The 26,594-nt window shown below is 53.1% G+C and overlaps 1 protein-coding gene across 3 annotated transcripts; it reads right to left on the minus strand.

Annotated features, from left to right (window-relative positions):
• Positions 1-9: 9 nt before the first annotated feature.
• Positions 10-11,670, minus strand: LOC310692017 (glypican-6-like). 3 transcript variants are annotated; one of them, XM_083472378.1, is made up of 10 exons: positions 11,612-11,670; positions 9,505-9,663; positions 8,668-8,978; positions 7,286-7,366; positions 6,051-6,216; positions 5,448-5,578; positions 4,413-4,553; positions 3,761-3,897; positions 3,055-3,230; positions 10-970 (listed from the first exon to the last, which is right to left on the minus strand). In XM_083472378.1, the coding sequence occupies exons 1-10, from the start codon at positions 11,625-11,627 to the stop codon at positions 690-692; spliced, it is 1,599 nt and encodes a 532-aa protein (XP_083328504.1). In that variant the 5' UTR covers positions 11,628-11,670; the 3' UTR covers positions 10-689. The 3 variants fall into 3 exon arrangements, with proteins under 3 accessions (XP_083328504.1, XP_083328503.1, XP_083328502.1); XM_083472377.1 differs by lacking the exon at positions 11,612-11,670 and adding an exon at positions 11,379-11,567; XM_083472376.1 differs by lacking the exon at positions 11,612-11,670 and adding an exon at positions 10,692-10,960.
• Between the last annotated feature and the right edge of the window lie 14,924 nt (positions 11,671-26,594).

Consider the following 26,594-nt stretch of genomic DNA (forward strand, 5'->3'; position numbering starts at 1 on the left):
AGCAGGACATCAATAAATTAAATATTTTATTATTCCATAATTTAAGAAAAAACGGATCCAGAAAATAAGACAAATTCCTTTGTGCTTAAAAAGGGGGGCTTCTCAGTGCTTTGGGAACCCCCTCCCCAATGCCCTGGAAGGTCTGCAGAAGGATCGACAGCCTATGGGGTGGGGGCAGAATTGTAAGTCTGGTCGCTGCCCTAGTTGGAGGGGCTGCCTCTTCACCTACAAGCTGCTAGCCCCCCTCCTCTGAGAGGGAGAAAATAGGGGGCAGCTGTCTGCCCCCCTCTCCCCCCTTCCCTTCCCTTCACCCACCCCACCCCCTCTTAGATCCCCACCAAAAAGAGAGGTGAACTCAAAAGGTATAGAAAAGAAGTGAAAGTTCATTGCTAGGCCTCTCCTCACAGCCCCCATTTAAAAAAACCCTGGTTTCCCTCCCCAGGTAATAGAAAAAACCACCCTACAACAATTGACTCCCAATCCCCCCCCCGGCCTCTCTTTGTCATTCCCATAAAATTAAACCCCCACCTCACAAGTGAGTGGGGGTTTATGCATGGGGGAGAATGAGAGCCCCAACCCAGCCCCCCTTTGACTGGATGCGGAGGGAGATTCCCCCCTTCCTGGTGGTGTTGGGGGAGGGGTGATGCCAGAGGAAGTCAGCCATTTGAGATGCCAAACCACTGTGGGGGTCACCAGCCCCCCAGCAGGAGGAGCAGGAAGAGGGGGAAAAAGACCTTGGCTTGCAAAGTGGCCCCTGTGGGGGGCAGCCCAGCCCCACTGCTTGGTCGCCCCCCACTCTGGTTCTGTCGGGAGGAGGAGGAGCCCTTCCTAGGCCGCTCCCTGCGAGGTGGGCGGGCATCGGAAGAAGGGCGGGATCCCGTGGGGGAACCCCCAGCCCCCCCTGCTCCAGCCCCCAAGGCCGGCCGGTCCTCGCTGTACCCAGCACCTGAGCCGCTCCCGCCGTCCTCATCTGGAACAGAAAACAGAGGGGAGGGTGGAAAGGTCTTGTTCTCTCAAGCGCCAATCTGCAGGTGTTACAGAAATTACAGGGGGGGGCACATCTTTAAAGTTAAATATTACAAATATTATGCCTGAATATATCCTTCCAACTTGACAGCTCAGGGAGGTCACCTAGCTTTAAAAATAATATAAAATCATCTCCTTTCCCAGTTTCCCCCATTCCAAAGCTATTTTTCCCCTTGCAAAAGGACTCCAGAGGTGACAATTGCTGGGCTCATTGTTAGCCAAAGGAAGCCAAATCTCATCACCTGACTCGCCTCAGGCTCCAGACATGCAAAGGAACTTCTATTGTACTTTTGGGTGGTGGGTACTTAAGACATATTTGTCTATGCTAGTCATATACCTGAGTCTTGCCCTTATGCTAATCTTGTACCAAGGACTTGTCTGGACATGTTTGCCAAGGTTAACCCCTCCCCTTCGAACTGTATTCTGGGATATGGTGGGAAAGTTTTAAAAGTCTTTGTCACCCCATCCTCGGGGTTCAAAATTTGCTCTTTGAAACTACTGTGCAATAAACTTTGGTCTACAGCTATTTGCTCCGGTTGGCTGGACTCCTTCCTTTATTCCGCAGGGACCTCGGGGGACTGAGCAGCCTCGCACCTAGAGGTTTTTTCCTAACACAGGAAACCCAGCTGACATTCCCACAACCATGGGGCAAATAGATATGTGGATGAGCCCTCGCTGGGAAGCCCCTGCCAGAGAGGGACGGGGGTGAGGCAGGTTGCTCCCACCCCTTTCTGTCTAGGCACCACCAACTGATTGCTAGACAGCTATGCTGGGGGTTGGGCTAGATGACCCTTGGGGTCCCTTCCAACTGTACGGTTCTGTGATTTTAAGAGCCAAAGGCTTCCCTAGGAGCTGGGGTTGGGGGGGGGGAGTGTTGGAAGGCTTCAGTGAAGGGTGTGGGAGGCTAGAGTGTTTCATCTAGGCAGCCAGGGCTCCTCCAGGTGTCAATATCTTTTTGCACCAAGTCAGTGAGGACCACTTGCTTTTAAACATTCTCCCATATATAGAGAACTCCCTGTGCGCCTTTTGGACTGTATCTGTGGGTTTCCCCCTTTGTGTCAAATAACTGAGGCCAAATAAGTGTTTACTTTTTATAATACATGGAAGATGGATCTGTCTCAGGAGGTTTGGACTCTCCTTCCTTGGAGGTTTCTAAGCGGAGCTCTGATGGCCATCTGTCCTGGATGCTTGAGCTGAGTTTCCTGCATTGCAGGGGGTTGGACTAGATGACCCTCGGGGGCCCTTCCAGCTCCATGATTCTGTTTTTCTGCTCCAGGAATATTTTATTATGTTCCTATCATTTTATGTGATTCTATTTCGTATAAATTATAAACATCATAAATAAAACATGTTCTATTTACAAACAAAACATTTAAATAGCTACCTTTCTACTGGTAGGACGGGGGCAGGCATGGCCATAGCCAGGATTTTTGATGGGGGGGCAGGCTTTTGTTTGTGTTGATTTTTTCTTATTGGGAGGCAGCTGCCCCCCCCCCAGTCTCCCCTTGGCTACGTCTATGGGGGGCATTGGAAGGAAACAAGGTTGGAAGGGGACTACGGTCAGAAAATGGCTGCGAAACACTGGTCTACACCAGTGCTTCCAAAACTTGGGTCTCCAGCAGTTTTTGGACTACAACTCCCATCATCCCTAGTTAGCAGGATCAGTGACCAGGGATTATAACAACTGTAGTCCAAAACCAGTTGGACACCCAAGTTTGGAAACCTGGGTCCACCTCAATGATCAAGGCACATCAGCTCATTGGCCAGCCAGTGAGTCCAAGTTCCTGTTATGTTTGAAGCTGCAGCTACTCTGCGCTTTGATTTATCTGTCTTTGTATCTGCAAAGCCTCCAAGCGGAATGTATATCTATGAGCATCATGCACTGTATTACTGAAGCCTTATCTTCTGGACTTTAGGCTGCCAGTGTGGTGACTGGAACTGGGGGCAACTCCTGCTGTGTGGGTCTCTCCTCCGATTCCCAACAAGGAGAGGGGGGAGTGGGTGCCCGGAAGGGCTTGTAGGCCTCACCTGCATCCTGGAAGTCGAGGTCCTGCCCATTGCAGGCGCCCACCAGGCGGGAGGTGGCACTGCGTAGGGCCAGGACGTGCTGCCGCGTGGGCATGTCGGGGCGCGAAATGTCCACCTCCACCTCGGGGTTGTTGATCTGGTTCACCAGCCCATCACCCGTCACATCTGGGAGGTACCTGGGAGGGGGAAAAGGGAAAGGTGCGGGGGGAGAGCCTTTAGGCAGAGAATGCACCGAGCACCCAGCCCCAAAAGAACCTAAGGAGAGCCTGGTGGCTGGATCAGGCCAAAGGGGCCCATCTGGTTCACAGTCCTGTCCTCACAGTGGCCTAGTACTTCTAAGAACCCAGGAATCAAGAGAGACTGCCACTGGACCTGGAGGATCTGTAAGAATTGAAGAAAGGCCATTCCGCTGGGTCAGGTCAAAGGCTTATCTAGTCCAGCCTTCTGTTCTCATGGTGGCGGAAAAGATGCCCTGAGCTCTGCGTGGGGAAAGTCTGGCCCCACCCAATGACCAGGTTCACAGGCATGCTCAGGGGCTTGGGTGCAAATGTATCCCCAAAAGCCTCAGGGGTCAAGTGCCCCCTGTCCCCTCCAGCCTCAAGGCGGGGGAGAGAAATCCAGCCCCCCTGCTCCCCATCTCCCCTTGAGCCCAACCTTGTCCTTTTCTCCCTGCCTGCACCCTTAGCAGGGTCCAACCCCACCCCACCTGCCCCTCGCCTGCCCGTTCCAGCAGCTGTCCTCGTTGGTGACATCAGCGGCCACCTTCTCGTCGCTGCAGAGGGCGTGGGGAAGCATCACCCAGAAGCGCCGCATTAGACGCAGCTTCTCCTTCACATCCGACACCTGGGGGGGGGGGAGAAGAGGGGGGATTAATTCGTCCAGTCCTCCTTTAAAGCAATCCAGGTTGCCGTCCATCACAGCCTCTTGGGAGAAGGCATTCCAGAGATTAATGCAGAAGGGCTTCCTTTCCTCTGCCCCAAATCTTCTGACATTCCCCTTCATAGGATGCCCACAAGCTCTGGCATGAGGGGTGAGCGAGAAAAAGCTTTTCTCCATCCATTTTCTCCACGACTTGTATAATTTTATAAACTCCTATCTCTGCGGCTTCTTTGCCCTTTCTCTAAACTAAGAAGCCCCAAGTGTGGCAAGAAGCCGCCTGCTTGTTCTTATACACACCACGAGATGCAGCGTTGTGGTGCTGAGTTGTCCCAGGGTGGGCAGTGCCCCCCCCCCAGGGCAGCATCTCCTGGACTGCCAAAGGCTAAGGCTGACAAGGCAGAAGAGGCGCAAGTTCAAGGCTGAGCTCTGGGGGGACGTACCATGCAGGCGGAGCCGGGGGGGGTCCCCACAATACCTACCAGCCTGTCCAGGTTGGTTCCTGCCGCGGTTGTGGGCTTCTCCTCGGGCAAGTAAGTGCGGAAGCGGCGCTTGGCCTCCTCCCGGGGGGAGCGGCGAGAGCGGGCGGGGGCTGGGCGGGGGCTGCCGCAGCTCTGGAACACCTGAGGGGGGAAGAAGGCACAGGTGACCCCCACAAGCACCCCAGAAACACCCACACTCTGAGCTGCTCTCTCAAGTCCACATGAAGGCCAAAGGCATTCTGCTGCCAGAGCTGGTAGGAGACCAAAGCTCAGGTAGGAGATTCAGACGGCAAGGAAGGGGAAGCAGGCTCTGTCCTGGATGCTTCAGTGGAGATTTCTGCATTGCAGGGGGTGGGCTAGATGGCCCCTTGGGGTACCTTCCAACTCTTCAGGTCTATGATTCTATAACTTAACCTCAGGAAGGACTTTCTAAGGGGAAGAGCTGTGGGGCATTAAAAGGGACTACTTGGGGAGGTGGTGGGTGGACTCTCCTTCTTCAGAGGGTTTTAAGCAAAGGTTGGATGGGCATCTGACAGGGAATCCTGGGATTGTAGGGTTGGAAGAGAATCCCCAGGATCATCTATCCCAACCCCCTGCAAGGCAGCGGTCACAGCTAAGCATCCCTGACAGATGCCTGCCCAACCTCTGCTGGTCTGTCTGCAGGTTGTTGGCATCTGTCTCAAGAGATAATGGAGTGCACCTCCAGGGGTGAAGTCAAACCACTGTGTTAGCAGTGCTGAAGTGACCTCCCCAGGGTGCAAGCCAGGGCCGTGTGCCTGGAGGTCCTGGGCTGCCCTGACGAAGAGCCCCCCCTCTCAGCCTTGCTGATGGGCTCCAAAGGAAAGCAGAGCAAGACTTTTGGTACCAGCTTGGCTGCAGGAGATGCTGGAACGAGGCGTACGAAGCGCCATCCAAGCCTCTTGGGGGCTCCCCTCTGGACTTGTGTCAGGTGTGCTCCTGAGCCTGCCTGCAGGTGGGTTGGCATAATACGGAGCAGAGGAGTCAGATTCTCCCTGCCCCCCCCCCCATACACACCTTGGCTGAGATTTGGACACTGTGCTCCTGCAGGAACATGATCGCCTCCGAAATCTTCACTCCGATGGAGTCAGCCGCCAGTTCGAAGTTAAAGGGCCCCCCGAGGCGCTCGGCCAATTGGGTCAAAGCATCTGGGAGGGAGAAAGAGGGAGTGGGCCAAGGGGGCTAGGTTGGGGCAAGGGGAAAGAGCCCCCCCCCTGCCCAAAGACCCTGTCTACTTGCACTGAACGGAACAGCCAGCCAGACTCAGACTTTCATCTTGCCTTTCTACCAATAAACCCAGGCTAGCATTCGTTTTGGTTCCCGCATGGCAGGGGTTGGACTAGATGCTCCTTGGTGCCCCTTCCAGCTCTACCAATCTAAGAAGTCCCCTCTAGATATATGGCAATCTGACCCTCAAGGCCTCCAGGGAGCTCCCCGGCTGATCAGAGATTTCTCCAGCTGAAGCCCAAGACTCGGCTATGCCCATTGCACCACTCTGCCTCACAGTTGACTAAAATGCCACTTGAGGGCAAGCTCTCCCCTCGTCCAACCCTGCCTCCTGCCATTTCCCACTGCCAGCCTTTCCCCCAGCCCTCCCCCCTCCCCCGGGGGTGTGCTCACCGAGAAAGCGCTCCCACTCGGGGTCCAGCTCCGCTGCGCTGGCAAAGCAGCCCTTCATGACGTTGAGGCAGAATCCGTTGCAGGGCTTGAGGGCTGGAGTGCCACGGCAAAGTGGGCAGTAGGAGAGGCGCATGTGGGCACGGCGGCACTCTCCGCTGGGAGAGAGCTGGGGGGAGAAATGGGGGGGGAACAGATTGAGCATTTGGCAGCCTGAGGATTCTCCCAGGATGGCCGCAGGCACAGAGGAGGCGCAGAGAGGTCACCCTTTGGAACTCCCTGCCTATTGACCTTCACTGCATTCTCCATTAGGCAAGCCTGGCATTTGACCCTCCCTGTCATCAGAGCTCCGATGTTTTGCCCACTGTCTAGTGCAGGTTCCCAGGGAAAGAGGGCCGAGGTGCCAGAAGCACCACCTGTGTCAGGAACGCTCTCCCAGGCGCATCCGTTGCCGGCTTCAGGGCAATTGCAAGGTTTGCAGGAGCCTTGTGGATCAGGCCAGTGGTGCCTCCAGTCCAGCCTCCTGCTCTCTCAGTTGGCCAGCCAGAGTCCCCCAAGGGAGACCTGCAATGGAAACTCTCTGCATGTGCTCAGAGAAACTCTTTGTGATGGCAGCAAAGGGAAAGTGCTCTCTGCATTGTCCATTACATCCCCCACCCGTCTCTCTTTTCTCATGTCTACAGATGAAACCCTCAGAAGAACATCATAAGATCCTTCTACATCAGGCCAAAGATGGACTTCTGGTCCAGCTTCCTGTTCTCATGGTGACCAAGCAGATGCCTGCAGGAAACCCAGAATCAGGATTCGGACGCAAGAGCCACTCTCCCCCCTTGCAGTTTCCAGCAAGTGGTATTATGGAGAAGCACCACTGCCTCCGATTGTGGAGCCAGAGGAGGATTCCTGCACTGCCCTTGGGGATCCCTTCCCACTCGAAGTTAACGGTTCTGTGTGAAGTAGTCCTTCCTTTTCCCTGGAGATATTTGCAAGCCAGAAGCGACTGATCTGATATCCTCCCAACATTGCTGCTCCTTTGGAGAGGACTTTGGCAGCAATGTGGGGTGTGGGGAGAGGGAAGGTGGGGGCAGTGGAGCAAAGCTGACTGCTAGGGAGCACGGCTGGGTGGGGGCAGGTAATAATAATAATAATAATAATAATAATAATATCCTGCCCATCTAGGCTCCTTCCCTCTAGCAAGATGCTTGCAGAAGTGTAACCTTCTTCCCAGGCAGGCTTCTCACCTTGACCGCCTGGACCACCACGTCTCGTCCGGTCGCCAGGCCCTGGACAAAGGCTCGAGCAGCAATGAAGGCGCGAGTCACCTGCAGGGGAGCAGGACAGAGCGGCCAGGAAGGGCAGCTGAGCAGCTGGACACACGCATGCATGCACGCAGCCCAGGACAGCCCACCCCTGAGGCAAGGTGAGGCGGGACCCACAGGGGCATCAGATCCGGACTCCAAGGAATGCATGGCCCACTGCTGCCACGAACGTGGTGCCCTCCCTGGAGGCAGGTTCTGCCCTCCACCCAACGCTGCAGTGGCCTCCTGGCCAATTGGAGGTGCTGCTGGTCTCTCCCCCTGCCTTGTTCCCGATGTAGATCTTCATCCCCAGCTCGTTCCAGCTGTAGATCTTCGCTCACCTGCCTTCTCTGGGCAAGAGGCAATTTTGCGTTTTGCCTCAGGTGCCAACATGTTGGGGGCCAACCCTGCACCACCCACCCACCCACGACCCTCCCACCCACCTGTCCCACAGTCATGCAGGGCTAAGGTTGCCATACGCCCATGAAATCCCAGATATGTCCTCTTTTGGGGGGGCCAACAAGCCCATCCGGGGGAATTTTTACATTTTAAAACAAAGGTTCAGGGTTGGGGGGATATTTATTTATTTCTGGGTTGTGTGGTTTTGTTTGTTTGTTTGTTTGTTTTTGGCTCAGGTGTGGGCTGCTCTGCACACCACGGCCAGCCCAAGCAACTCAGGCTGTCCTCTTTTTTGCTCCTCAAGATATGGCAGCCCCACCCATGCAGGAATGAGAGTGTGTGTGTGTGTGTGTGTGTCAGCGGCTGGGAGCTGGATCTATGGGTAATTCATCTGCGCCCAGAGTTGGTGGAGAACTCAGGCACAGCTGGAAGCCAACTGTTTATGCTCTTGATCCTGCACACAAAGTCAGGGACGCCTCAGTCAACATTTCTGGACTACTTCCAGCCCAACTTTGCCTTTTGCCCCGCAGCTGAGGGCTGACATGAGCCCCAGAGAAGAGGGGGTCCCTGTGGCCTGAGCCCATCCCTTGCAAGTGCATGAGGAGAGAGCTGCTGGATCAGGCCAGGGGCCCAGCTAGATGCTCGTGAGAAGTCTGCCAGCAGGATCCAAGCACAATAGCCTTTCTTCCCTCCTGCTGCCTCTAAATGTGGAGGCAGAGCAGGGCCAGTCTGGCCAGTGGCCCCGAGAGGTCTCTCCTCCTCTGTGCATCGGTCCAACGCTCTTTGGAAGCCCTCCAAGTTAGTGGACATCCCTGCCTCCTGTGGGAGGGAGTTCCATGGGTTCACTATGGGTCACATGAAGAAGCAAGAGGGTGTTGTGGCGTCCCAGGGAGGGTGGGGAGGGGAGGGCCAGGGGGTGGACTCACCTGCACGCGGAGCTGGCGGGGGCTGTCCCCAAAGGCCCGCAGCCCCTCTGCCTGGTGCCCCACACACTCCAGGTAGCCTTCGGGGAAGCTGTACTGGGGGTTGAGCAGGGGCAGCATCCGCTCCAGCAGGCGGGCCCAGAAGTCGCTCAGGGCCTCATCCAGCCCAGGTCGTGCTCCCTGCAGGTGGTGCCGCAGCTCCACAAAGAGCCCCTGGAAGAGGCGGGCATGCTGGGCATAGAGGCGCCCATAGGAGCGGGTGAACATGGCTTGGAGGGACTGCTCTGCCCCTGCCAGGAGCTCCCGGAAGAAGTCTGTGGAGGCAGGGAGATGTGGGGAGGAAGAGGAAGAAGAAAAGGAAGAGGAGGAAGAAGGTAGCTTGAGCCAAAATTCTGCCTCCGAAAAGGAGCCTTCTCCTGAGCATGTGCACATTGCGCTTCCCTCACTACTGCCCCCCTTTGGGGTGCAGGACAAAGGCCTCCAGGCAGCCGCAAGCTGCAGCGCCCCATTGCACAACCTAGGGGTGCAAAGCGGGTGTGCAGTTGGGTGGAAATTGGAAACTAGGAGAGTGGGGAGGCAACAAGCCAAGTTGGGGGGGGGGCAGACCAGCTTCCTCTGCTGCTCAGGGCAAAAGGCCCCCCACCTCACCCCAGGAGCTCCCTTGGCCAAGAGGTGTCCCCCCCCCCCCCCGCTTTCTTAAGGATCCGGAGCAGATTCTGGCATAGAGTGGGGGATAACTTTCATCCAGCCCTTCAGGACCTCCAGTGGGTTGGGGGTCCCACAGCCTCTGGGGTTTCCCAAAGGGAACAGGGAGGTGCTGGAACCCTCCCTCCACCTCACCTTGGAAGCGGCGCTGGCGGGAGCCTAGGGTGCTGAGCAGGAAGCCGGCTGCCTCTCCCACCAGGCCCTGGAGGTCCCCCCGGCTCTGCTCACTCAGACGCTCCTCCGTCTCGCTGGCGCAGCAGGTGTACTCCTGGGGGCAGATGCGCAGGTGCTCTCCTGGGAGGGGGGAAGAGGACTGCTGTTAGCCTGCCTGGCCCCACAGCTGGAGGGAAGTGCTCCCCACCCCTCAGGGGGGAACAAAGGCGGTGGCAGCCTCCCCAGCCCAGCATTGGAGAGTCGGAGGGGGTCCTGAGGGTCATCTAGTCCAGCCCCTGCAACACAGGAGTCTCAGAGAGTGGGGTTTTTTGGAGTGTGTGGCAAAATTGCAGCCAGGAGCAGTTTCCACATAAACACATGAAAGTGAGTGGTGGCCTAGTGGTTAGCGCGTCCATCCAGGACCTGGGAGAGACCAGGGTTCAAATTCCCCCGCTCAGCAACCTCCAGAGCCAGTCACTGCCTTCTCTCAGCCTAGCGGACCTCACGGGGTTGTTGTGAGGAGAAAACGGAGGGGAGAAAGAGAACTAGGGGCATCGCCATGAACTTGCCTGGAGAAAAAGAGGTGGTCTGGAGGTACAATAAAGAAGCTAAGAGAAATGGAGGGGCTGGGGGTGCTCCTCCTTGCTGGCACAGGGGATGCCCCCCCCCCAACTCCACAGAAAACGGAGAGCCCTTCCAGAGGACAGGAGAGGCGGAGAGGGGCTTCTGAAGTGCTGAGGAGGCAGAGAAGAGGCAGCGAAAGGGCGCGGGGGGCGCTGGCTGCCTGTGAGGGGTCCCTCGGTCGGGGAAGCGTCCCTCCACGAGGCTTGAACGGGCAGACGGAGAAAACGTCCCGTCGGACTTGGGAAAATGGGGGGCTTCCCCGCAACTTCTGCCCGAAAGACCCAGAGAAAAGGGGCAATGGCGGGGCAGGGGACAGTCCCCACGGGCGCGAGGGGGGAGGGGTGGCGCGAGCCCAGCCGCTCGCTCTGCGGCCGCCTCGTCCGGGCGAGGGGGGCGCCTTCCCCGCAACTTCCTTCCGAGACCCGGAGAAGAGGGGCGGTGGGGACCCACGCGAGACGCCCCTCTCCCTGATCCACGTCCTGGAGACGGCCAGGAAAGTTTGCTGCGCGTGCCCCCAGCGGTGCCAGGACGGGGCGCCCGCTTACCGGAGATGAGGCTGGGCGGCAGCGAGGCGAGGGCGAAGCCGCGCCCGGCCAGCGCCTGCCGGCTCTCCGCGCAGCTCCGCGCCGCCCCGCGCGTCTCTCCGCCAGCGGCGGCGGCGGCGGCACAAAGGAGCGGCAGGAGGAGCAGGCGCAGAGGCGCCATGGAGGGAGAAGCGCCCCTGCGGGCGAGGCCGGCCGGGGAAGGAGCGCGCCGCCGCCGCCGAGAAGCGCGCAAAGGAGCGCAGCGCGGCGCAGCAAACGGCCGGAGACAATGGCAAGGGCCAGCCCGCGCCCGCCGCCGCCGCCCGGCCCTAGCGCCGCCCGGCCCGTCGGGCGAGAGACAATGGGGGCCGCGCGGGGGGCTCGGAGGGAGGGAGGGGTCCTAGCGCCCCCCGCCTCTCCTGCCGGGCCAGAGGGGCGGGTGCAAGACGGCGGGGGCGGGGAGAGACTGCGATCTTGCGGGGGGGGGAGCGGGGGCGAGGGACGGAGGGACCCAGCTGCTTCCCCCCTCCCGGTCCGTGAGCGACAAGCGGACGCCGAAGCGGTTGGATGCCACTTGTCTGGAAAGCCCGTCGCCAAGGCGCGTCGAAGCTGCATCGGAGCGACTGGGTGGCTTCTGCGCTGGGCACTGGACTAGACGACCCGCGGGGCCCCTTTCCACTCTACAAGTCTGCGATTCTATGCTTCTACCTGGGGAGACCCAAGGAGATCCGTCCACGGAGTCCTCTCCGTCCATTTCCGTCCAGCCAACTGCTTCTGGGAGTCCAGCGGGGGCTGCCCTCCCCTCCCCGCCTGTCCGCCTGTTTTCTGCCAGGGCTTGGCGCGCAGATGCCTCCTGCTGCCTCTGATCATGGAGGCTCCATTGTGCTGCTGCTCTGGCCAATGAGCCGCCGACGCGGGCCAGACCCACCTAAAACATTCACCTCCGCAGTCTCTCATTCTCCACACCTGGGCGACGAATTATAGACTGGTAGAGTTGAAAGGGACCCCGAGGGTCATCTAGTCCAACCCCCAGCCACTGAGAAGCTGGAGCATGTCCAGAAGAGTCGGCCAGGGTGTGGATGGGTGACCTCTGGAGAGCACCTGAAACAATTGGGTGTGTTTACCGTGGAGAAGCAGGGAGACGGGAGAGGGCTCACCCGATATCCCTGGAGGGTTGTCAGTCACGCAGAAGACAGAGCGGGACAGGTCACATCCAGGCGGGTGGCCCTCGCTGCCTCCCCTGTTTGCCTGCGTGAAGAAGGACTTCCTTTCATCTGTAGATAGGTAGCCGTGTTGGTCTGCCATAGTCAAAATAAAAAAATTCCTTCCAGTAGCACCTTAAAGACCAACTAAGTTAGTTCTTGGTATGAGCTTTCGTGTGCATGCACACTTCTTCAGATACACTGAAACAGAAGTTGCCAGATCCTTCTATATAGTGAGAAGGTGGGGAGGGGTGTTACTCAGAAGGGTGGTGGGAATGGGAGATAGGCAGATAGCTGGGAGGGCCTGTTGACGACTCTTAAGGACTGTAATAGGTCTTACAGGAGAAGGCAAGGGGTGAGGAGGTGAGAAATGGTTTAGTCATGTATAGTGAGATAAGAATCCAATGTCTTTGTTCAGCCCAGGTTTTTCCATTGTTTTAAGTTTGGTAATGAGTTGTAATTCAGCAGCTTCTCTTTCCAGTCTGTTTCTGAAATTCCTTTGTAGTAAAACAGCTACTTTGAGATCTTGTATAGAATGTCCTGGGAGATTGAAGTGTTCTCCTACTGGTTTCTCTGTTTTGTGATTCTTGATGTCAGATTTATGTCCGTTTATTCTTTGGCGTAAGGTTTGGCCTGTTTGTCCAATATAGAGAGCTGAAGGACACTGTTGGCATTTGATGGCATACACAATGTTAGACGATGAGCAATTAAATAGTCCCGAGATGGTATGTGTGATGTTGTTGGGGCCAGTAATGGTGTTGTCCGGGTGTATGTGGCAGCAAAGTTGGCATCTGGGTTTATTGCAGGCTCTGGTGCCAGTGTCTGTGTTAAGTCTGGTTGTAGTATTATTGTGGGTTAGGAGTTGTTTAAGATTGGGTGGCTGTCTGTAGGCAATGAAAGGTCTTCCTCCCAGAGCTTGAGAAAGAGAGCTGTCATTGTCCAGGAGAGGTTGTAGATCTCTGATGATGCGTTGTACTGTTTTAACTTGGGAGCTGTATGTGATGACTAGAGGTGTTCTGTTATTTTCTTTTTTGGGTCTGTCTTGCAGCAAGTTCTCTCTGGGTATCAGTCTGGCTCTGTTGATCTGTTGTTTAACTTCTTCTGCTGGGTATTTTAGTTCTGAGAAGGTTTGCTGTAGATCTCTTAGGTGAGAGTCTCTGTCTGTAGAGTTGGAGCAGATGCGGCTGTAACGTAGTGCCTGGCTGTATACAATGGACTGTTTGGTATGTTTGGGATGGTAGCTGGAGGCATGTAGATATGTTTGTCGGTCAGTTGGTTTGCGGTATAAGGTGGTGTCTATGCGCCCATCCTGTATTTTTATAGTAGTGTCCAAAAAATGTATTTCTTGCATAGATTGATTCATTGTAAGGTTGATTGTGGGGTGAAAATCATTAAATTTCTGGTGAAAGGTGTCCAGGGTCTGTTGACCATGTATCCAGATGATAAAAATATCGTCAATGTATCGCAGGTACAAGAGAGGTTTGAGTGGGTAGGAGTTCAGGAAACGTTGTTCTAAATCTGCCATGAAGATGTTGGCATACTGTGGGGCCATGCGGGTGCCCATTGCTGTGCCGCTGATCTGAAGGAACAGGTCATCACCGAATTTGAAGTTGTTGTGGGTAAGGACAAATTGGCAGAGTTTGGTGGCAAGGTCCGCTGTGGTTTTATCTGAAATGGTGTTCCTTATAGCTTGTAAAACCTTATAGCAGATAAAACCACAGCGGACCTTGCCACCAAACTCTGCCAATTTGTCCTTACCCACAACAACTTCAAATTCGGTGATGACCTGTTCCTTCAGATCAGCGGCACAGCAATGGGCACCCGCATGGCCCCACAGTATGCCAACATCTTCATGGCAGATTTAGAACAACGTTTCCTGAACTCCTACCCACTCAAACCTCTCTTGTACCTGCGATACATTGACGATATTTTTATCATCTGGATACATGGTCAACAGACCCTGGACACCTTTCACCAGAAATTTAATGATTTTCACCCCACAATCAACCTTACAATGAATCAATCTATGCAAGAAATACATTTTTTGGACACTACTATAAAAATACAGGATGGGCGCATAGACACCACCTTATACCGCAAACCAACTGACCGACAAACATATCTACATGCCTCCAGCTACCATCCCAAACATACCAAACAGTCCATTGTATACAGCCAGGCACTACGTTACAGCCGCATCTGCTCCAACTCTGCAGACAGAGACTCTCACCTAAGAGATCTACAGCAAACCTTCTCAGAACTAAAATACCCAGCAGAAGAAGTTAAACAACAGATCAACAGAGCCAGACTGATACCCAGAGAGAACTTGCTGCAAGACAGACCCAAAAAAGAAAATAACAGAACACCTCTAGTCATCACATACAGCTCCCAAGTTAAAACAGTACAACGCATCATCAGAGATCTACAACCTCTCCTGGACAATGACAGCTCTCTTTCTCAAGCTCTGGGAGGAAGACCTTTCATTGCCTACAGACAGCCACCCAATCTTAAACAACTCCTAACCCACAATAATACTACAACCAGACTTAACACAGACACTGGCACCAGAGCCTGCAATAAACCCAGATGCCAACTTTGCTGCCACATACACCCGGACAACACCATTACTGGCCCCAACAACATCACACATACCATCTCGGGACTATTTAATTGCTCATCGTCTAACATTGTGTATGCCATCAAATGCCAACAGTGTCCTTCAGCTCTCTATATTGGACAAACAGGCCAAACCTTACGCCAAAGAATAAACGGACATAAATCTGACATCAAGAATCACAAAACAGAGAAACCAGTAGGAGAACACTTCAATCTCCCAGGACATTCTATACAAGATCTCAAAGTAGCTGTTTTACTACAAAGGAATTTCAGAAACAGACTGGAAAGAGAAGCTGCTGAATTACAACTCATTACCAAACTTAAAACAATGGAAAAACCTGGGCTGAACAAAGACATTGGATTCTTATCTCACTATACATGACTAAACCATTTCTCACCTCCTCACCCCTTGCCTTCTCCTGTAAGACCTATTACAGTCCTTAAGAGTCGTCAACAGGCCCTCCCAGCTATCTGCCTATCTCCCATTCCCACCACCCTTCTGAGTAACACCCCTCCCCACCTTCTCACTATATAGAAGGATCTGGCAACTTCTGTTTCAGTGTATCTGAAGAAGTGGGCATGCACACGAAAGCTCATACCAAGAACTAACTTAGTTGGTCTTTAAGGTGCTACTGGAAGGAATTTTTTCCTTTCATCTGTCACGAATCCTCCAGCCTTCAGCTTCAGTGGATGCCCACGAGTTCTTGTTCCTGGAGAAGGAGAGAGGAAAGTTCTCCGCTGTCTCCACGGTCCCATGCCATCCACTAGTTTATACACTTCTATCGTCTTATTCGCCTTTTATAAGCTATAAAGCAGCCTTTCTTCACAGGGGCGTCATTTGGGTTGCCTTTCCTGAACCCTCTCCAACTCTGCAACATCCTTCTTGAGGCGAGGCTAACAGAATTGGACCCAGCATTATTGCACCTGCCGTCGCGCCCGAGATTTCTGCTATAAGCGCATTGCGATGCTTCCTGGGGCCGGAGCCGCTTCCACAGCGGAGCAGGCGCTGCCTTTGCTGGAAGTGCTTAAGGAGCGGCTGGAGCGAGGCCTGTCGGGGGTCTGTGGGGGTCGCATCCTTCCTGTCCCGCAGGGAGCTGTCCTGTGCGTGACCTCACGTGCCTCTTCCAGCCCCGAGCGAGCGAGCCAGCGCCCGGCTCTGGATCCCAAGGGAGCGGAGGGGGCCCGGAGGAGTCTGCGGTTGCGCTTCCCCGCACAAGCGGCAAGGGGCGCTGCTGCGACAGGGAGGACCCAGCGCCGGAAAGTGCTTTTCCAATTTTGAACCAATCAGTTGTTCCATATCCAGTTCTAACTGTAGCTTCTTGTCCCACATAGAGATTTCTCAGGAGACAGATGAGATGATCAGGCACTCCCATTTCTTTAAGAACTTGCCATAGTTTGCTGTGGTCGACACAGTCAAAGGCTTCTGCATAGTCAATGAAGCAGAAGTAGATGTCTTTCTCCTTCCCTATAGTTTGAAGTAAGGCGCTGAGCGATCCTACAGCCGATTAAAATGCAGGGGCGAGGGGAACGGGGGCAGGAAGAGATGTCGCCCCTGCAGCAGCTTGGCTCTTCTCCACCCCATGGCAGCTCAGCCTTGAGATGGGGAGGGGGGATATACTGCTTGGGAAATCTCCCTCCCACAAATATTATGCAAGTGGGAGGCGCCCCCTGTTGGAAAGTGAGAGTTGGAAAATATATGCCTATTCTGCAGCAGCAGAGTTCACATTTAAACTTAGTTAGATTTCGTCACCTGCCTTTAAACAAACGCTTAGGCTACAATAAATCACACACTTAACTTTGCAAATAAGGCATTATTTTACTCACAGAGTTGCCAGAAGTTACAGCAAACATGTCTCTATTCGCTGGCAGTAAAACAAAGAACAAAAAAGAGAGGCTCCAAACGACTTAAAAATAATAGTACTTTGTTTCCTTACGAAAAAGATCATGCAATATTAGGGTTAGCAAAGATGCAGGCTTTAAAATCTCCCTGAGAAGCGGGGCGCAGAGGCTGCTGAGAGCCGACTAAGCCCCTTGCAGCCTGAGGTCTGATATCCGCTTAACTCTTTCATACATGGAAGTGTGGGGCAGTGGCCATATATTGCAGCACCCTCAGTATCCATTGCTCTGGGAAGTATGTTGTGCCAGGGAGCGAGGTGCCCACGTGGGGGCCACAGACATGGAAGGAGCACGTGAGCTCACTGGGGGGGGTCTCTTCTCCCAGTACACACACACCCCAGCACCACCAGACACGCAAAGCATTAACCATTAACCCAACACACCATTAAAATGTGAAAGTCCCTCCCCTAGGAGGAAGCAGTGGTGGTCATAAAAGATTAGACCAATTTGTGGAGCAGATGGCTATCAATGGCTTCTATCCGCAATTGCTCTGCTCTGCCTCCACCGTCGGTGGTCGGGATCTTGTGTTCGGAATCCCAGTTGCTCAAAATCGAGGCAGGAGAGAGTTGCTCTTGAGCTCAAATCCTGCTTGTTGACAACTCTTTGGCCGCTGTGAGACGGAGATGCTGGACTGGCCTGACCCAGCAGGCTCTTCTTACATTCTTCTGTACAATGCTACCTGGGTTTAAGAACAGTCCTGTTTACAAACGATTTGGCTTACAAACTCCGCAAAACCTGAAGTAATGTTCCTGTTTGAGAACTTTACCTTGGTCTAAGAACAGAATCTGAATGATGGAAGGGCACTGACAGGGGGAGGCCTCATTAGGGAAAGTGAGCCTCGGGTTAAGAACGGTTTTGGTTTAAGAACGGACTTCCAAAACAGATTAAGTTCGTAAACCAAGGTACCACTGTATATACATTCATATGTACATGGGAGCTGAACAAATGGAGTCAAACAGCAAAAAAGGAGATTCTGCCTGAACAACCAAGTCAAGCTGGATACCTTGGGGGTTGTTTTCATGAGGAAAGAGAGTCACAGGCCCTACAGCAGGGACTGCACAGAGCAAATGCCATCCCTGGAAGCCATCCAGGTCCCATTCTGAGGTGCACACGCCACTCATCACCGCCTGGCTTCTCCTGCATCCGGGAAGGACTTTGCCCCAGGGAGTGGTAGGGAGAGGTTCCTTTCCAGCACTCGTGTGAGCGGGGTTGTGGGGGAGAGAGACGCCTCCGTCCAGGCCCCACATGCAGCCTCCCAGGCCTCTCTGCCCAGCCCCTCCTGAGGACTCTCACCAGCCCCACCCCACCCCCCCCCCGACCCGGATCCAGCCCTGCTGTGCACCAGCTGTCAAGGGGAAGAGCCTTGGCAGGTGACTGCCTCTTCCCAGCCTGGATAGAGAGATGGGGGGGGTGTAGATTTCTTGGGGTTCGAATGCAGTGCACTGTGCAACAGAGTCTTGCTGTCTGATCATCCAAAGATCATATGTGGTGGACCTGTCCCAAGGTGAAAGACTTCTGGGAAAAGATTCATAATGAATTGAAAAAAATATTGAAATATACATTTATAAAGAAACCAGAGGCCTTTCTTCTTGGAATAACAGGTTTGGAATTGCCCAAGAAAGATGTTAAATTATTTTTGTATGCCATAACTGCTGCTCAAATTTTACTAGCTAAAAAGTGGAAAACACAAGAATTACCAACGGTGGAAGAATGGCAGATGAAGATGGTGGATTTTTCAGAGCTAGCCGACCTAACCAGAAGAGTCCACAACCAGAAGGAGGAGTACCAGGAAGAATGGACTAAATTTAATGATTACTTAGTTAAATATGTCAAGTTAAATTAACTGGAAACAGCTTGCAGTTACTCAATTGGCTTAGGATTTTATATAAGTTAAGTGATGAATTAATATGTTTAATTTCAAAACGAAAAGATCTAAGGATGTTAATGTTCAAGTTAAACTTTATAAGAACTGTGATTTGGAAAACCGTTAAAAGGATATGCATTGAAATTCAACCAAGGGGAAGCGAGGAGGTCACTTAACAATGTTAATAAGTGTAATTTTTAATAAGGTTATGATTTATGTCTGTTTGTTTTATGTGTTTGTTTGTTTGTTTGTTTATAATTCTGTGAAAACCAATACAAAAAATTGGGGGGGGGGGAAGAAAACTCCATGGACATAAAAAAGGAGAAGCTTTGAATGAGAGTTTCCAAGGCATGCTCTGGTTCATGGGGTCACAGAGAGTCGAACACGACTAACAAACAACAAAATATACAACCTAAGCATAGGATGGAGGGGCTCACAGCATAGAGACCCCCAAAAGGTATATCTTCTCCCATAGACAGCCTTTGCATCAAGCAGGAATCAAGCATGTCTCTGCCTGTCCGCTTCTGCCTGCTTCCAGCTTTGCTCCCACACTGTTTTTCAAGAATCCTGGCCAGGTGAGCAGGTGAGCCCACCCATTAGCCCACCATCAGTTAACTGCAGCCCTGGCAACCCAGCTCCTTCCTTTGGGAGGCTGATCATGGTGCTTAACTCCCTGGCCAGCAGCCTTTGTCTAGACAAAGGGAATGCTTAGGGGGCAAACAGGGCTTAGGAAACTTAACGGACTAGCCCAGCAATGGAATCCTCCATCACATATTAACCCTCGCTGGATCCAAGAATCATCTCCTTTCTTGTAACCCAAATCCATTGGTTTGGGTCCTACCCTCCAGAGCAGGAAGAAACAAGCTTGCTCCCTCCTTCATGCAACAGGCCTTGAGATATCTGAAGAGGGCTATAATCTCTCCTCTCAGTCTCCTCTTTTCAAGAATCACAGGAATCAGAACACCATGCAGACTGACACCCCCATCTCCACCCCCCAAAAACTCACAACAATGTGGAGTGATGGGTCCTAGCTTACATCAAAATGAAATCAAATCAGAAACCATAATCTTAAAGACCTATACAGAGCTCTTCATCTTAAGCTGTGTGGGTTCTTGAAAACTTGCACACTCCTACTCAGACAGAAACTGACCCACAATTTCAAAGAAAACGTCCCTTCCTTATTTTATTCAAAGCAATTTGCAACTTCGAAGTGGCCAGGAGTCTGAGGCATCCCTGCGAAGCATTGCCAGGACATTTCCAAATGGGGTGGGGGGACATCCACGTTGGGCTCTGCTTGGAAGTCTTCGCTACATGTTTTGTTTTCTTTATGGCTATTCAGAGCAGTCCAAGCCACAGTCTCCTTAGCGATGGCTTTGCGGCAAACTGTTTCCAAAGGCTGAGCCCAGCTGGGTGCTTTTGCCTGGGACAAATGCTGCTCAAAGCAGAATTTCCTCCCGCTGGTTTCCTGTGGCCTTCCCAGGCCAGCCACTGCTATTCCTGGTGGCCATGAGCTGAGGCATCAAAATTAGAGTATTCTGGGAGGGGGGAAGAGAAGTGGCGGGGGGGTGAGCTCTCCGTTTGGTGGATTTGAGGGCAGGAAGACCCAGCCTGAGAGAAGAGCAAACTCTGCACAGAGCAGCTGGGAGATGCACTGTGTCCAGCCCCACCTCCTCCTGCTGGTGCCACATGTAGCAGGAACCCCCCACAAAGGGGGGAGGAGTTGAATTACAAGGACATTTTTTCACTTGAACCTCAAGCCTCTGTGCTCCAGGATTCAAAAGATACATGCGTAAAAGGTCACAATTGCGTCAAGATATGCAACTGATATTTAATTAGTTTGTTTTGTATTATGTGTTATTATGTAAGAATGTTGAAATGTGTCTGACAGTGTGATTTCCACAAAGGGGGGCAATTTTTTGTGTGTAACTGTTTTTATGTTTAATGTCTTATTGCTTACGCACCAATGGAGAATTCTCATGCATTTTATACTTTCTAATAGCTCACACTATTGTGTAGTCCAGTGTTTCCCAACCACTGTTCCGCGGCACACTAGTGTGCCGCGAGATGTTGCCTGGTGTGCCGCGGGAAAAATTAAAAAATTCGAAAGATTTTTTTTTTTAAAGTCAAATTTTCGATTCGGGCGCCGTCACTAGATGACCCCTGGGGTTCCCTCCCTCCCTCCCGCTCTGCGCCTCCCTCCTCATCCTCCTCCTCCTCCGGGGAGGCCCTTCCTGGCTCTCGGCCAAGGCTTGGCGGCTGCCACTCACTCACTCGCTCGCCCACCCGTCCCTCCATCCCTGCACCCGGCCTCTCCCCCTCCGTCCCCGGCGCGGGGGCTGCCGGGATCCGTAGTCCCCTCGCCCTTGGGCTCCGCGCCCGCGCGAACTACGTTTCCCAGCGTGGCCTGGCGGGCCGGGCGTTTTGTTTGAAGCGCTCTTCTCCCGGCCATGGAATGAGCGCAGCGGCGGCGGCCGGGCGGGCAGGGGCTCTTCCGCGCAGACCCCGCGCAGCCTACCTGCGCCCCCGCGGAGATCGGGCGGCAGGATGGAGCCCGGGGATCCCCGCGGAGGCGGAGCGGCGGAGGCGTTGGCTGCCCCCCAGGTAGGGCTGCGTCGGGGGGGGGTTATTTTTGCAATGCTGCATCCGCGCCGGAGGGGACGCATCGGACCGCGGGGAGACCCCTTGGTGGGCGTGCAAGGCAATGCATGCGTGCAGGCGTTGCATGGAGTGCAGTGCAATGCAATGGCAACGCGGCGCCCTGTATGCATGCATGCAACTTCCACAGGCGCTCCGGACTTGGCAGGTGAGGGGGGTCACCAGTGGGCGGCAGAGAGAGCCGGGAGGGCGAAGGGGAGCCGGGGGGGAGCAGCGCTGCTCCCCGAGCTGAGCCCGGGGGGAAACTTCGGCGTCGTTCCGCCGGGTGTTGGAAGTGGAGGCTGGCAGGGGCCCCTCACCTGCAAAACCTGGTCGCCTCTCATATATTGCATTGCATTCATCGCCCGCTTTCTCCTCCAAGGAGCTCCCGGGGGCGCGCGTGGTTCTCCCCGTGTTATCCTTGCAACAACAGCCCTGCGAGGTGGGTCAGGCGAGTGGCCCAAGGGAGCACCCAGGGATTGTCCTGGCCAGGTGGGGTGATTTGAACCCTGCTCTCTGCTCGGTCTTCATCCTCATTTAGCCCCCACATGTGCATGACTGTGCATGACTGAGGTTTTCCCCCCTCGTCTTGGCTATGGTGTGAGTCTGTGCTGTTAATTAATGGGGTTCTGCCTTCGGAGAAGATGAGCCAGCCCTCAAGGAGGTGATTATGTAATTTGCTAGCAATTCATGTCCCTCCCGGCGTGACGCTGCGCGCTGACGTCACGGGGCTGTAATGGTGGTGTGCCTCGAGATTTTTTTCATGAAACAAGTGTGCCTTTGCCCAAAAAAGGTTGGGAAACACTGGTGTAGTCCAATGTTTAGATCAATTTATAACCACATTTCATTGTTCCACCTGACACTCTGCCAACTTTCCCTATCCATTTTAAAATGTGTTAAACCTCGTTTTGCCAAGGACAAGCTTCTGGATCTATAAAACACCAGGTACATGAAGGTGCATATGCTTTGGTTTAGCAGGAATGATCCCTTATAGAGTTAAATTGACTTATTTGGACAAAGTGCCCTTTTAAGAATGGTTTTGTTTTAACAGAAAAGTTGAGAACCATGGGGCAAGAAAAAAATTCAAATTGGACTCAGTTTGAATTGGGCAAGTGTATCCAGGCTGCAATTAGCTTTTTGGTCCTTAAAGTACAAGTGAGCAACTCCCCATGACTGCAAGACCAGAGCCTATAATAATAATAAAAAATCCCATGGAATGGCCAAGGCGAAGACATTTCTCTCATGACGTGTCCGAAACCTGTGCCAGCTGTGGTGGGTGCCAGGCAACATGGTAAATATGAAAGCCCTAAGTGGATTCACCAGGGATTGCCACTACTGCGACACCATGCCGATGTGAGACCACAGAAGAGCTACCTTGACACCTGAGAACACAAAAAATGGCGGGGGGGAAACAAACTGTACTTTTCAGTCATTAGTGGACCTTCCTGCTAAATGTAAAGCATAGATCACTATTGAGAAAATATTTCTTCCAAGGTGCTAGAATACCACAAGTAACTGAGCAACAAAATATTAATTTTACGTGATATCCTATGTCTAACTATGTGCACTGTTACACCATTATATTTCTATGCAAATATCCTTAAAGAAGCATGATATCCAAGTCCCTTTCAGGTTCACATGGACACATGGACATCTGGGACGGAGAATAGCAGGTTAATATTTACCACCTTAAATTGTGCGGAGAAAAGGATTGCAAAGTAGCCCCCTTTGCAATCTTATCTCCGAAGGGGGGAACTGTAGCAGGAAACCCCCACCCCAATCATTCTGTTTGCACAAACTTCACACACACTCACACTCACACACTACATACGCCACATTTCTGTTATAAATTCATAGAAAATCAACCATACATCGGATTTGCACTGTTCCATTTTATTTTACTCCATGTGACAAGGACTATCAAAGGGGGGGGTGGCTTGGTTCTGGTCAGCCATAATCCCTTCAGCATCCCAGCACATCCACAGGAGCCCTGCCCAGTTGCTATGTCAGCCCTGATAATCCCAGACAGAAGACAATCAAAATCACAAAGAACCTGCATATGGGAGTGGATTCAGCATGGACTGAAACAAAGGGCAATGATCAGATCTTCCCTCTGGGGGCAGGAAACTGCCAACTCCCCTTTGTCTCCTGGAAGTGACTCATGGGGAGGGGGAAAGGAGGAACCAGCCAGGTGACAGGACACTCAGGTTACCACCACAACTCCTCCCTCAACCCCTCCTTTCTGTAATGTATGCATGATGTTTCTGGGGGTGGGCTTGACCTAGAGGAGGGGAATTTCAAAAGTTTTTATAAGGTCTTGCACACCATCTTTCTGGGTCTTTCCTCTCTCTTGCAAGTGAGGGAAACACCCTGTTGCAAGAGCAGGCGCCTTTGCTCTGGCAGAGGGCCTTCTCGGTGGTGGCGCCTGCCCTGTGGAACTCCCTCCCACCAGATGTCAAGGAAATAAACAACTACCTGGCTTTTAGAAGACATCTGAAGGCAGCCCTGTTTAGGGAAGTTTTTTTTAATGTTTGAAGTTTTATTCCGTTTGATATTCTGTTAGGAGCCACCCAGAGTGGCTGGGGAAACCCAACCAGCTGGGATTAATAATAATAATAATAATAATAATAATAATAATAATAATATTTTCCAGCACCTGCTAAAAACATTCTTGTTAGACAAATGTTTAGAAATGCTGCTGTGCTTCAACTTGGAGCTCTTTTATTAGTTGTGTTCACCAGCGCCCGGTATTCAGACTGCAGGGAGAAGGAGGAGGCCGAGTGCAGAGCCCGTCTCCGCAATCCCCATTCCCCACCTGGTGCGCAAGGGCCGGCATCAGAGTGGCAGGAGCAGGACGCCCGCGTGGCTTGACCTGGCCCAGCGCACAAGTGCTCAGACGCTGGGTGGGGGCAGAACGCATCCTGTGACACCATGCCATGTGTCCCCCAATGTGGCAAGTCGGCGCCCCTGGTTGTGTTAATAAAGACTATACACAGCATCTTCGCTCATACTGTGGAACACTTAACATCTGTATTTATATTTCAGTACTTTATTCCCATCTTGTTCATTGAACTTACTGGCGATGATCTTATCCTTTTATATTCTTCATCAAAAGATTTCAGGGCCTGGTTGAAGAGGAGCATTTTTGCCGGGCACCTAAAGATGGTTAATGATGTGTTTAAATATTATTTTCTGGTCTTATTCTTATACTTTGTCTCACTTGTAATAGAGTTATGCTGTTATTCTAGAGAATGCACTGTGTGTGGATTGCAAACAAAAAATAACTATGTAGGAGTCAGGGCGGGGTTAAAAGTTATATTTCCTGTTGACTCAGAAATAACCAATATCTGCACTCCTGGAGACATTCTTCTTATTCTGTATCTAGATATCATTTTTCAAAATAAATTAGAGCATACAAAGAAAGAAATGCTGGTGTGAAACTTAGTATTTTAACTTTTTTGTAAGCTTTAACATATTGTGAATTTTTCCCAATTTCACTGTTTTATATTTTATTGATTTTATTTTTATGTTTAATCTTTTTGCAAGCTGCTTTGAGAGGCGCTTGCTTTTACCATCAAGCGACATTTTGTGAAGCCAGTCAGCAGATCCCCCCCCCTGCGGAGAGGCTGGTCTCCCACAAGCAGCACCAGGGAAAGGACTGCGAGGTCTTCCTTGCGGAGGCCCCTCTTAGCAGCAGAGGTGGGCCATTTGGGGAAGGACCTCACCGCCCACTGTGGCAGAGCACCCACTTTCCGGGAGGAAAGCCCCAGTTCAACCACCGCTGGCATTTCCCGGTGGGAAAAGGCTCCACCCCAAACCCTGGAGAGCAGAGGAGACTGAGCTCCTAGGAAAAGAACTGAAAACCAAGCTGCCTAGATCATGAGGCTGCTCTACAACGGAATGCAGTGTGCAGTTCTGGTCCCCTGGCCACAAGAATGATCTTTTGGAGCCGGGAAAGTTTCAGAAAAGGGCCACTGAAAGGGTCGTGGGGAATGGAGTGACTTCCCTGAGAAGGAAGGTGGCAGCGTCTGGGACTTTTTAGTTTAGAGAAAAGAATAAGAGGCGACACAATAAAAGTTTGTAAAATGATGCCTGGCCCAGAGAAAGAGGACGAAGTTTTCCTTGTGGGCATCCAGTGAAGCTGAAGGTTGAAAGAGGCAGGACTTCTTCATGAAGCACAGAGTTAGACTGTGGAACTCCCTCCCTCAGGAGGCCTTGGGTGCCTTTAGCAGAGGACTGGACTCATCCATGCAAAAGGAAGTGGCTCAGAAGGGCTGCTAGGCCACGGCTGGGCTCTGCTTCCAGATTCCAGTTCCTGGAAGCCGCAGGAGTGGAAGGAAGACGCTGCCTGGGCTCGGATGCTGGGCAAATGGGTCTTTGGCCGGATCCTGCGGCCAGGCGCTTCTAATGTTCTTATGTTCTTAGAAGGCCTGTCCGGAGCCATCTGTGCCCCGATCTTCCTCCCCCGCCCCGCCCCACAGCAGACAAACCCCTCGGCGCTATAATCCCTTTGAGGGATTAGAAGAGGACAATCGGAAGGAGACTCGCCATCCGACGCCCTGCCGGGAAAAGGATTAAATCAAGTCTCGGGAGGCTGAGCCCAAGGCGGGCAGGAGGAGGAGGCCCTTCCCGGGACGCCTTCGAAGGCTGGCGCTCTCCGTCCCTGGAGCTTGCCCCTGCCAGGGAGACTTTGGCTGCTTGCTATTCCTGCCTTGCAGGGGGTCGGGCTAGATGACCCTTGGGGTCCCCTTCCAACTCTACGATCCTATATGGAGCGGAACCACACACACAGAGAGAGAGCGGATGAATGAGCGGCACGGCCTCCCTCCCGCCCGGATCCCCTTCCCAGGACAAAGGCGGACAAAGGAGCCTGTGTCTCGGTGCCAGCGGAGCGGGAGGCGGCCCTGGAGCCTGGGATGGGGCAGGGGAGAAGAGGCGCTGCAAGGGGAGGAGCGGCGCCCACCCCCAGAGAGGGGCAGGCAAGCAACCGGTGCCCCTCCCGCCCCTGTTGCCTCCCGCCGGGGCCAGACGGTGAACCTGCCGGGGCCTGTTTCTCCCTCTGCGTCTCTGTCTCTCTCTCGGATGCCTCGCCAGCCGCCTGCAAAACTGCTGACGGGGGTGGCGGGCGGGGGTCTGGGCGGCTTCGACGGGCCTCCACTCGCCCTGGGGCAGCCACCTGCTTTCCCCTTCCCCCACGCAGCCAAGTCTTGACCCCTCCGGGTCAGCCAAGCACCACTGGGCACCTGAGGCAGACAAGCCAGGTGCTGGGACTCTCCCCTTACCCTGGAGAGCAGAAGAAACCAAGCCTGTTGAGGAACGGTTGAAGGAGCGGAGTATGAGAGGCAATAGGATAGCCCTCTTCAAATATCTCAAGGGCTATCCCATGGAAGAGGGAACAAGGTTGTTTTCTCCTGCTCTGGAGGGTAGGACTCGAACCCAAGGCTTCAAGAAAGGAGATTCAGATTCAGTGTCAGGAAGAACTTTCTGACACTAAGAGCTGTTTGAGAGTGGAATGGGCTCACATGAGAGGTGGTGGACTCTCCTTCCTTGCAGGTTTGTAAGCAGAGGTTGGGTGCCCATCTGTCATGGGTGCTTTCGCCGAGATTCCTGCATTGAAGGGGGTTGGACTAGATGACCCTTGTGGATCCCTTCCAACTTTACGATTCAGTGATTCTAACAATCATAGAAACATAAAGTTGGTAGGGACCCCCA

This window comes from Podarcis liolepis (assembly GCF_965112155.1).
Source record: "Podarcis liolepis genome assembly, chromosome: 13".
NCBI lineage: Eukaryota > Metazoa > Chordata > Lepidosauria > Squamata > Lacertidae > Podarcis > Podarcis liolepis.

Coding starts and splice junctions, on each gene's coding strand:
- LOC310692017 (XM_083472376.1), bottom strand. CDS start 10,851: ATGGCGCCTCTGCGCCTGCTCCTCCTGCCGCTCCTTTGTGCCGCCGCC. Junction 9,664..10,691: donor GCCGCCCAGCCTCATCTCCG/GTAAGCGGGCGC, acceptor CCCCCCTCCCAG/GAGAGCACCTGCGCATCTGC. Junction 5,579..6,050: donor CGAGTGGGAGCGCTTTCTCG/GTGAGCACACCC, acceptor TCTCCCTCCCAG/ATGCTTTGACCCAATTGGCC.